Genomic DNA, 12332 nt, shown 5'->3' with positions numbered 1-12332 from the left:
TTAGGAGATTGGTAACAGAATAATAAAACCTCAGAAAAGAGATAGGCAAGGAGAGCTGTGCCTCTACAATACAGATAAGCAGCTGGAAACCAATACATTGCTTTTTATGTGCCCTGATATATCATTTTAGGTGCTCCACTAGAAAGTGAGCATGGAGTCAGAGCAAGATGAGGAAAACTGTTTAACATAATTGCCTAAACCCTTGGTACAGTCCACTGAGAAAGGCAGGTCTATCTGACAACCTATGAGGGTAAATTTGGCAACCTATGAGGGTAAATTCACCTCCTTTGGCAGGTGAAGAGTAGAATCCAAGGTCAGCACTCACCTTCCAGAGCACAGCTCTGGGGATGCTGCATAAAGTCCACAAGATCAACTTGAGACAGAAATAAACTTGAGTATTTACAACAAAAAAACATAAAAAAATACTAATTACCAGAACAGGGAGATTCAAATAATTTTGGATTTGGTCCACTGTTGTCTTCAATAAATTGGATAGGCATCATCTTGACATGTGAAATTCCTTCTAAAAAAACCCAAAACTGCCACTTTACTTCCAACCATAATATTCTAAGTTGTCACCCTCTCAACTGACATCTGTCACTAGGCCAAACTTCTCTCCCCACATTTCCCTACACACATCTGTGTGCAGTCTTCCCTGGTTATGCTTCAAAGGAAGACCTTAAGGCTACTTAATCATCTTAATAATTTTCCTGGTAATATTTTTACAAAATAATACCTACAAAGATGCAGTAATAGGTGTTCAGTTCTACCAGGAATGCTCTCTATGAAGCTGGTCAGTGCAGTTTAACTGTTTTTCTAATCTGAATCACAGAATCATGGAATGGTGAAGATTGGAAGGGACCTTAAAGATCATCAGGTTCCAACCCCCCTGCATGGGCAGGGACACCTCCCACCAGCCCAGGCTGCACAAGCCTCATCCAACCTGGTCTTCAACACCTCCAGGGATGGGGCAGCTACAGCTTCCCTGGGCAACTTATTACAGTGTCTTCCTACCCTCATGGGGAAGAATTTCTTCCTGATGTCTAACCTAAATCTCCCCTCTTACAGCTTATAACCATTCCCCCTTGTCCTCTCCCTCCCTGCCCTTGTCCCAAGCCCCTCCCCAGCTTTCCTGGAGCCCCTTCAGGCACTGGAAGGTGCTCTAAGGTCTCCCTGGAGCCTTCTCTTCTCCAGGCTGAACACCCCAACTCTCCCAGCCTGTCTCCAGAGCAGAGCTGCTCCAGCCCAAGGATCATCTTTGTGGCCCTTCTCTGGACCCTTTCCCTGAACCTCTTCTAACTCTTTTCTCCATATTAGGTTATAATAAAAAAAAAAAAAATAAAAATCTTCATCAAGGACCACTGTATGTTAAGTAATATCACACCAAATAATAACAATGACAAACTGTTACAAGGAGTGAAAGAAAAGGAAGTGGATGATAATCAGATGTATGTCTTATTTAAAGAATCAATGTGATCCTTGGATGTACATATGAGGAAGCAGAAACAAAAAAATGAAACTGATGTTTCTCATCAAAACAACAAATTCCCACTACTGGCTCTTTTCTGATTTCAAAGTTCTGAAATATATTATAAAAGGGATGGCTGAAAAGTATCACAAAAATTACAAGAAGGATTTAAGAAACATCTTGCAGTAAAATACAAATAATGCCTTGGGAAGCAAGAGTCTACTGAGCTTATCACTGACAGCCAGTTGGTTTTCACAGCGAGCACTGCCAAGGACTGTGCTGAACTCTGCACCAGAAATCTTACAGTCAAGCCTTGTCCTCTTTTATCCCTGACAAGACGTCTGCTTCAAACTATCAGAGCATGTGAAATCAAAAATGTTTAAAGAAAACCCACAGCCTGCTTCAAGCCCAGCCTGTAATAATATCTGATGTGAGAACTTCTAGGTTTTCTTAATCTATAAAAAAAAAAAATCTTTACCAAGTTGCAGTTGTTTGCAAAACTTATTTATTGGAATGACACACACTTTTCCTTCTAGTTCTTTTTTTATCCTTCTATAGATTTAAAATGTTTCCTTAAGCAACAGTGCTGCTTGTGCAATACCTACATTAGGCATTCAACACAAGCTCAATCAGACTATGGAAAAAGTTAAAAGTGTTTGGTATCAGTTTGTGTAGAATTTCTATTTCTTAATTTTCTGTATTCTTTTACATCTTCACATTTTGAATAATACATGTTTTTTTACAAGATAAGCACAAATATTTCTACATCCATTAGACACCTGGTTCAATTAGACATGAGGCTTGTTCTAACAAGCACTAACACAGAAAGATCATTACAGCTGTATTGCCAGTACACAAAAGTCTTCGAAGTTTTTAATTTAAAAGACCACAATAACTAGCTAGTGACAGGAGATGGCAATGAAGAAAATTAGCAAAATGAGGAAAGGCTGAGTCTTCCTGCAGCACTCATGGGGTTTACAGAGTCTGACTTTCTTAGAATTGTAACAGGCACTTAAAAACCAAAAAAGCTCTATGGTAATTTGTGAAAGGTAAGAGCAGTAAGAGGTGACACTCAGCTTGTTCTTTCTCATGTTATCTGTCCAAAAGAACATGAAACATCCCATCCTGCTACTACACTATTACCTCTGTTGGCTTTCCAGAACTGAGCCTGGGTGCCCAACTCCCTTCATTGCCAGGTGGATCTCCTCCTGTACTGCTAGGCAGACGTGTGAGAGCAGCTCCCCTTCCCTCAGCACAGCAGCAAAGTCAGGATAAGTTTCCAGAGGAGCCACAAGAGCTGCTCAGAAGGTATGACACCCTTAACTTGTGTCCCACCATGGAATTCCCAATGGAAATCCCTCACAAATTGCCCGCTAATGCGTTTTACTCATCCAATGGACAACAGGGACACAGAATTTGCTTAAGAATTAAAAAAAAAAAAAACAAGAGAGAGAGAGAAAAGAAAAAAACACCCATCACTTTAGCATGAAGCTAATTTAATCCCATGCTACTAGAGGTGATTTACTCAGCATAGATCAGGACAAGTTACTGTCAATACTGCCACACCAGCTACACCAGTAAAGCCCAGCTGGGGATTAGGGTCTACCTGACTGTATGTTTTAAAGGAATATTTCTCTTGGACCATCCTCTGGGGGACACACCTGAGAAGGCCTTCAGAACCTGTGTCACTGTGATTTATAAAAGCAACACTGGTTTTAAAAAGAGGTAAGATTTTGATCTTGGAATTTCTTCACCCTGATCTGAAAACCATCTTAAAATTCAAATTATTTTTTTTTTTCCTGGCAGGTAGCTATTTCTTTGTTCTTACAAATCTCTTTAAAAGACTGGGAAAAACTGGGAAAAAACACAGTTAACAAATTTGATTTCACCAATACATTTTTCTTTAATATTAAACAGCCACTGATCACAAAATGAAAGTATAGTTTACCAGGGTATCTGCAGTGTTTGTTGTCTTCTGCATGTTCCTATCTGCATATTCCAGAAATTGCCTTGAATTTGTACTGAAGATATTTTAAGGTAAATTCCTAACAGATGTAACAGTTACAAAAGTAGTACTGCCAGCAGCAAAAGAAACAATTACAAGAAAGTGACTTGAAGCCCAAACAAAATCACTAGGTATAAGTTAAAACATCATTTCCAATAAAGAAACCAGTTAAAGAAAAAAAAGGAAAAAGGAAAAAAAAAAAAAGGCAAGAGGCTTCTGTTAAGTAATAAAGCATAAAAATGATTTGAAAAGTTGTCCAGGCAGTTCCTTCCACAGTTATGGTAAATGACTTGTATCTGCAGAGTTGAACAAATTGTTCTCGTGCTCCATTTTAAATGCTTTTTTGCTTTGATTTTAATCAGCTCCTCCAGCAAGACTGAGGAATAATCTGTCCCCAGAGAAAATGTTTTGATAGTTTCTTGTCTACCTTGTGTTCTCTTACAGACTCGCTCTTATTGGGTAAGATATTGAAAAGTCAGATTTTGGTAGGAAAATCTCATCACATCATTTCACCTGAACACTTGTTTTAGTGGAACTAACACATAACAAAAGGTCTAAATGTTAACTGAAAGAACAACCTTTGAAAAAAGAAAATTACTACCTAATTTTGAGTAAAGTGACTACTGAATTAATAGTACACAATCAGTTTTCATTACAGTCAGCATTACTCTCAGTAAATAATGTTTAGGTAGTTATCCTAAGCTTCTGTCCACCCCCTTTTTCTCTAAAGAAATGCTTGTGTTTTGAAGAAATAATATCACTGATCATTCTTTCAGAGTATGTCTTCAAACTTCATCTATCTGGCAGCAGCTGCAGTCATACACAGCCTGTGGGATAAGCACACATTCCTACTGGCAAACTTCAGTTAGTTTCCCTAGCAAAATACAGGATGCTTTTAATTTGTACAGTTACTTGCCTGGATACATGCAAATATTTCCATATCTTATTAACTTAAAGCTTGAAAACTAAATATTCAATGAGCTACACATGAAAACAAAACACCTGAATTCCTCTTCCCTGACAGGTATTAAAATGCCACAAGTCAAACACTTTTTCATCCTAACCCAGGGGCACTTCTCAGAAGGGTGAGATTCTCAGTGCTCCCCTCTCTTACTGTGAAACACATTTTCATGAACAGCTACTTAGGCTACATTTATTCAGGCCAATGTAGCATTTGACCTTAACTCTCCAAGAAGGAAAAAAGAAAACAAAATAAAAATCAAAGAGGTGGAGGAGCCAGGTCTCTCACTCAGTTCAGCCCATTTCAGACACTTCAGTATTGTCTGGAAAGTCACCTGTTCTCACAACCCAGATGAATAAATTTTTGTGTAAATATTTTGTGTTCTAAGATTAAACGTGTTACAGAAAATTTCTACAAGGCAGCTTGCAAAGTTAATCATGTTCACTGACTTCTGAAGAGTTACAGAAGCACAGAAAAGGAAACAAAGGATAAAGCCAATTGACATGGGGAAGATCACTTCAAAAAGCTGGTGGTCACCTCTATGCTGTTTCCTAGAGAGGAACAAAACCCTCTGCAGGAAGGAAAGCATTAGTACTTATCCCAACTACCTCTCTTGCATGAAAGCCACAAAGATGTCTCCAGAGGAATGCAGGCAAGCTAGACCTCAAACATCTGCTGAAATGAAAAGTCTGGGTTGAAGATCCTTTCTTCTAAATGAGTATTTCTGAACATCTGCCTCAGGAACACTGGCTCTGCCTCCAGAAGGACTAAGCAGAACAGCTTCTATAAACATTGAGAAATCAAATTAAGCAATATCATAACCATCTCTTTTCCTTAAGCACAATTTATCTTGAAGAAATAAAACCAGGGGAAGAAAAACAACCAACCAACACAAACCCCAACCATTTCACAACAGCTTTTTTCTGAGTCACCTGACTATTATTTGGTCCCAACAGAAAATGGTGATGCTTTGTAGTGTTGTGTGCTTAAGAAATTAAAGTGAGGGTATGTGAAGCTCTGGCTTGTCTGTATCAAACACAGCTCAAGCAAAGGAACACAGCTGTCACAATCTCATTGCAATGTCACTTGTTGTTGGACTACTATTTCAGGGATCATCCCCAATGACTGCTAGCTCAGGAGAGCTTACTTGAGCATCAAGCCTTCAAACCCTTAGCAAGCTTAGCTTAGCAAGCTCTCCATTTTTGTTAGCTAAGACATTAATTCATTTTTAAAAATGTGAATTTATTTGTCAAGACATCACAAAGGAATAAGGAAATCAAGGAAAACTCTCAAAATGTGGCAGGCCAAGGAGGAAATTAAAAGGGCTAAAGAAGTACTTGGAAAGTGTCTTATAAACAATAGTTAAGCTTATGGTAAAAATTTTTGAAAAGTCACTCAAAAGTGGGAAGCCAGCTAGAGAAGTGCCAGGAACACTAAGGGATGAGGTGTGAAAGGGGCACTTATTGGTAAGTCCATAGCAGAGGAAATCAGTGAGATCTTTGTGTCAGCCCTCACTGCTGAAAATGTGGGGGAAGAAAGCACTTCATGCACTTAGAGCCTAGAGATGCCATTGCTGAGAGGGAGGTATAGAGAGCCTAAATATGGTCCTGCAAAGGGAGATGTGAATAGAGAACAAAGGTCTAGCAATGACAGCAATACAAAGAAACAGCACAAGAACTAAAATACACAAGGGTTGTCATTCAAACAGAGAGAGAAAACACAAGCAAAACCAGAAAAATCTACTTTGTAGACAGTGAATTCATGTGAGATGCAAGCAGACTTAGCTCTGCTTCTCTACAGAGACTGACAGAGGCTTCCCTAAGCAGCAAGCAACAGGAAAGGGAAGCAGGTTAAGTGCAGAGAGCACAAGTTCATGCCCAGCTACAATCTAAATCACAGACAAATGCAGCTACTCCAAGGGTAATGATGCCTCCTCAGACCAACACTCTCCACAACCAGTTCATTGCTGGAAATTTTGTTCTCTTCTTCTGTCTGGAATTATTCTTACAGACCTTTATTTGTGGTTTTATTTGGTTGTAGTGCTCCTTTAACACTCTTCTCAGGATAAGAAACTATTACAGCTCACATGCCCTAAACTATAACTATTATGTTTATATTATTTTAACAACTACATTTCAAAACTGTCTTGGGTGCAGAACTGAAGCAGTATCTTGCACTCAAATCCCTCTGTTTCTCCTTAAAACTAAGTGAATGGCTTCAGAATTAGAAATGACCAAGCTGACTTCCTTTTGGACATCTACAGTACAAAAAGTTCATGAGACTTTCTGATAATTTATGATTCTGCTTCGATGTGCAGGTATTAGCTGCCTGTATTTCACCTCCCAGTTAAAAAAATCAAGTCTTCATGCAACAAACCAAATCAATCCTTCAAAATGTCTTTCTTTACAATCTAGCAAGTCCTACAAGTCTGCCTTAGCTTTTGGAAAAGGACTCTCCCCTACTTCCCATTATCATTATAATATATCTGTCGTCATCATTTTGAGAACTTTTCACCCACTGTGCCAGAGAATCTCTTGTACTGGTTTGAAATGTTTATACCATTTTATTTTAAGTAGGCGTAGGAAGTGTAGACTCCTTCCATGCTTCTACACAGCTTCTTATACATTCAGTTTAGAGATTTTTAAGACAGGATACTTTGACTGAATGGACTAAAGAAATCACAGCAACTGTGACTCAGATGCTGTTGCATAGAAGTATCTGCTCTTGAAGACTCACCTTTTCTAAGCAAATGGCTGAAGGGCCAGATTTGGATCTTTACTGAATATGTAAAGGTTCAGAAAAGGAGGAAAAGAGAGGTTATCCATCTTCATCCATAAAAATGCACTCTGTTATCTTCTAAGAATAATGAGCAGCATTGAATTACAGTTAAAGGACCTCTGGACCTATTTCAGTGTCGAGAAACAGAAGATCCAGGTGCCACCACCTTGAAGTGGCAAAGAAGAGTTTTTACTCAGATACCTTAGTAAGAATGGCAACTGGTGCCTTACTAAACTTTTTTATGTCACCTCTTTGATCTAGTTTGGAGTTTACCATGTAACTCCTTTAAGCACAGGCTTAAAGGAAGGAAAGCTGTGCCAGTTCGGAAAGAGACAGCTCTCAAAGGAAATAAGCAAATTTCATCAGATGAATTTTCAAAACACCATGTGCAAACTAAAATGCAAAACAACACACCTCAAGGAAGGCTATGAAAGCTTTTTGAATAGCACCCCTCTTGTTTAAACGGACACTTGACTATTCCTAGAAGTGCTGTATTGTACCATTATTGCAAGATGACAACATAGGCTGTGCTCATTACTGCTCAGTGTTTATAAGCTACTTTGAAGACTGATGCTATTAGCTATAAATGACACTTGATATCGTGCTTCAAAAACTCTTCCACAAATTGTGAAGTACTTGTCTGTTTACAGCACTGCAGAAGAATAATTATGTGCAACTTCACAGGCTGCTCACTGTGTAAGTCAGATCAGCTCCTTAACAGGCTTAACTCACATACTGGCTTTTTAGAATAGCTTTAATGCTGCCCATTAATGTATATGGTTTTAAACAGAAAGAGTACTAACCCTGTAGAGAGGATGGCATTTGTCCTTGAAACATGGTGCCAAACGAGCATAGATCTGCAGGCTGTAGTAATAACTTGCCAGCTGGAGAGATAACGCAGAATGTAATTGCTTTTCAAAGCATTTGTTGGCATCTACCACCTAGGAGAAAAAGAGCATTAATTTGGATGAAAGAATCAGCAAGTATACAACATTAAGTGCATAAACTTTCTAAAAAGCTACTTGCTGTGATTTAGGAATAGCTCTGACCATGTTTTCTGAAACAGAAGTAAATGAGTAACCTACGCACACAACACAATGATGTTTTTGACCCCCTGCACAAAGACCTAACCAACACGATTTTCCAACTACAGTTTTGCTGCTTCTCTACCACAAAATTACCACCCATATTTCTGAGCTATATTAGAATTGTCAGTCAGTTGGCCCAACTCCTATTCCAAGTAATAAAACATGCCCCTTCACCAGTGCCATGCTCCAGTGGAATTTGTTCTGAGTTTCCTTTAAATGCACCAGCCCAATGTATAAAAATGAGTATTTCAATTCATTCAAAGACTTCAGATTTTAAAACCTTAAGAAAATTACTTTTCCTTACGGGACTCTGAAATGTTATTAAAAGTCTTCCCTGGCAAAAACATATTAATCAAACCCCAATCAACATACCTGTGGCAGTGCAAGTAGATAGGCGAGAGCCAAGGCCATATCGTTTGGTAAAGCATCACTCGCAAGTTGTAGCAGAACTGCAACATAGAGGGAAGGGAAAGACAGCTTTGATTACTGACCTACCCAGCCTTGACAGCTACCTAATGGAATATTTTCACTGTAACTGTATTTTAGTAGACACTAGCTTGAAGCACTCTATACATACTTAATTAAACACTTACCAGTGCAATCCAGAAACAGATAATATGTAGTTAACTGCAGCACAGCTTTACCTTGACTTCCAGGCAAAGAGTTTGATGCATTAACCAAACAAGTTCAGGCTATGCAGTAACAGATGTTAAACAGAGCCACTAAAATATCACCTGTACTGATCTACAACTAGTAAATCTTTTGTTTGTAAAATCAAGGCAGCAACGTGATTTTCTAAACATTAGAAGCCACCAACCAGAGGTACAAAATGTCTGCTCTTCCAGACTGAGCTCTAATTCACTTACCAATGAACCCAACAGGCCACATTCAAAACTTTATCTTAACTAATAAAAAATTTAAAAAACAACAACAACAAAAAACCCCACCAAAACTAGCTAGTGTCATGTGAGTTTTAAATGAGATCAGTGAAACACCAAAACCAGGTCCTGCCACATCCTGCAAACAGGAACATCAGCACAGGACACAGCTGAAATTAATGCAACAAAGAATAGTTCTCCGATTATAAAAAATACATACTGCTAGTAAAACTGACATAAAAATTGCCTGCTTTTCCTTTATCATAGTACACCCTCATTTATCCAAGCTGTTGCTGAACTCTTCTAATTCACCAGGTTGTTATATTACACCTGTACAGCTTATCTGCAGAAACATCACACATCTCAAACTACTACTGACTCATGTATCTGTAAGAGAAACACACTGGTTTTCCCTAAGCAGTTGAAATAAACCCACATGGCTTATGAAGTATGTCTCACATGAAACTTTCAAGTGATTTAATACACTCATTTTTCATGGTAGAATTTTCCATGGAGTAAAATACAATAGAGATATCTCACTTCAAAAGATAGTAACAGCATGTAAATATTTAAACAGTTCATTTCTTAAACCAGCAGGAGAAAGACAAAAGGAAAGAAAAACAATTGTAGATGGGTTTGTATGTGGCTTGGTTGTTGTTTTTTAAATTGAAACTCTTTCAGCTGGCAAATTATTAAGTACAAACTATAAAATGTAGACATTCCAGAAGAAAATTAAAAGTTCCAATGATTTCAGAAAGTGTAGTTGAGCATTAATTAGCAAATAAAATACTGTAACGACCCTAGAAACTGTATAAGCAATGACACAGAATCTGACAAATGAATATACAGGCACACATACGAGTAACATTAATGTGGACAGCCAATTTCCATTTAAATAACTGCACATGGTAGCATTCAGGAATCCTGAGTATCAGTTTCTGCTTAAAGTCAACTTCCAGATGTCTAGCCTTTATTAAATGACTCCTAAAAATACCACTTCTGCTGAAATTGCTGCAGATAATCCTATCTCAAGACTACTTACCCACATAAGGTGCTGAACTAGGTGACAGTTGGCACAAAATATTCAGACAGTAATTCAGAGCATACTGTGCAATTGTCCCTATTTAAACCCAGCCACAGATTCTCCTGCATTTACTACGTATAGTAAATAGAGGAGTGAATATATTCATAACCATACCTTCTGTTGTTGGAAGCAGGTCTTTTCCTTCACTTCTTTCTGTCAGTTTCTCTGTCCTCAGCAATACTTCTGCAAAGCTTTCCAATGAATTGTTCTGGTATGTGCCATAGCTGACTTCAGACTAGAAGTAAAACAAGAAAATTGACACACGTGCCCATCACGCTGCTGTTATATTTAGCTCACTTGCATCAGAAGCAATTTTCTACCACAACTCCTGCATTTTCTGTTCTTTCTGTTTCATGTTGGGATTGTTCTTGCTGTGGTACAAAATTTCAAACCCTTGCAAGTCACAACACTATGGGTTTTGCATTATTTGTAAGTAATTATAAGATCTCCACAAAAAAAAAAAAATCTAACACTTCTGAATTCTGTCACACAAACTTACTTCTGCAACATATGGATTAGGAATCAGAGACTCATAAAAGGGATGACAGCCTTGCTTTTCCACAGTGGCATTTTCTCCAGGCCCACTTTTTGATAGGTATCCAACTTCTTGGCCCTGTGAAAAGCATGTATGGTTGAGTCTAGTCGTAAAAAAATGCTCATTAAAAGTCTGTAACTGCTGTTCACAAGAGAAGCAACTGTAAATTAAAACATCATTTAATTCAGTGGGGAGAAAGACAGGAGTCATCATATATAAACCATTGCTGAATGAGGCCCAGTATTCTTAAAAACAAAGAGAATCACACTAAAAAAGAGAATCATGCTCAAAAGTGGCATCAGAGAAACTAGTATCTAAAACATTCTAGAAAATCCACTGAAGTAGAGAAGGCAGAGAAGAGACACTGAAAAAGAACAGCTTTGAATATAAAATTACAGAAAAGAGTGGACTTCAATGTGCTTTCTTTCTCAAAGTTCTGAAGTTCTGCCAAATTTCAACTATGCCTTCACAAAGTGCTAAAAAAAGCAGGAGAAAACAGAGTAGAAAACAAGAAAACAGCTTCAGCCCCCTTCTTTCATTTGGATCTGCTTGCAAACAATCCCTCGCTGTCTCTAGTTCCTTTACTGATCTGAGCTCTTCAGGCACCAGACACCAGGAGGAGAGCCCAGCTTTTACACTCACGTATCAGAGTCTGCAAACACCTGCAGGGACACCAGCAATGTCTTACATGCAACGGCCGAAGGTAAGTTAATGATCTCTTCCACCACTGCCCATCACTGACAGCATGCAGCACGGCCTTTGTAGTCAGAGTTGTGTTAGACAACACCTCCATGGTTTTGGATGTCGTCCAGTACAACAGATCAGCAGACTGGCTAGAGGAGGAGACGCTGGTTTCATCCTGTGAGCACATTCAACACACAACAGCAAATGTTAGACTCCTGATCTCGTTAGGCTGACGACCTAAAGCCAAACACACACTATGTTAATAAGGTATTTTAATGATCATTAATTTAAGCAACAGCTGTCTTAAAAACAAACAAAAGACAAGTTGGAAGTGATGCAGAAGTTTCCCCCTTATTCAACTACCATCTCTAGTTTCCACAGACACAAGCTGTCTTTAATTGCAAAGTTTATAATGGCAATGTCTTACATTATTGTTGAATGCTTCTGTTAAAATAATGATCTCTCCACAAGTGAGTAGATTGAGCATGCTAAAATTAATCTTCCATAAGCCAAGAAAACTGATAGTAGAGACTATCTTGTATTTGAACAGAGGCAGCATTAATTAAAGCTGAAGTCTCAGTAGGGAAAGTGATTAAGAGATGTAAACATTCATCTCCATGCCAAGTCAAAAAGTATCAAGACCTGAAATTCTGCAGTTGGCACATACAAGATACTGAGTGTAGCAAATCTGAAAGGCTGCAAAAAAACAACCAGGACTCCAGCATATCCTCAATTCCAATCAGCTTCTGCAATACCTGCACATACACATCTGTGCATGATCCTGCAAAACATCGTCACTCAGTCTCAGTAAACTCACACGGAAATCAGTTCTTAAAAGCAGAAGGTAACAT

The 12332-nt window shown here is 38.4% G+C and overlaps 1 protein-coding gene across 2 annotated transcripts in view; it reads right to left on the bottom strand.

Moving 5' to 3' along the window:
• The window catches only part of NBAS (NBAS subunit of NRZ tethering complex), a 153853-nt gene that overhangs the window by 68115 nt on the left and 73406 nt on the right, over window positions 1–12332 (bottom strand). The window contains exons 36-40 of one of the 2 annotated variants that reach the window (XM_051615948.1): window positions 11486–11656; window positions 10762–10875; window positions 10377–10497; window positions 8673–8749; window positions 8016–8153 (exon numbers count right to left, since the gene is read on the bottom strand). In XM_051615948.1, coding sequence (XP_051471908.1) covers window positions 8016–8153; window positions 8673–8749; window positions 10377–10497; window positions 10762–10875; window positions 11486–11656 — 621 coding nt within the window. The remainder of the gene's footprint in view (window positions 1–8015; window positions 8154–8672; window positions 8750–10376; window positions 10498–10761; window positions 10876–11485; window positions 11657–12332) is intronic. The other variant, XM_051615949.1, reaches the window with a different exon arrangement.

This window comes from Apus apus, chromosome 3 (assembly GCF_020740795.1).
Source record: "Apus apus isolate bApuApu2 chromosome 3, bApuApu2.pri.cur, whole genome shotgun sequence".
Taxonomy (NCBI): Eukaryota; Metazoa; Chordata; class Aves; order Apodiformes; family Apodidae; genus Apus; species Apus apus.
The sequence above is the reverse complement of the archived record's forward strand: the minus strand, read 5'-3'. Positions and strand labels throughout refer to the sequence as shown.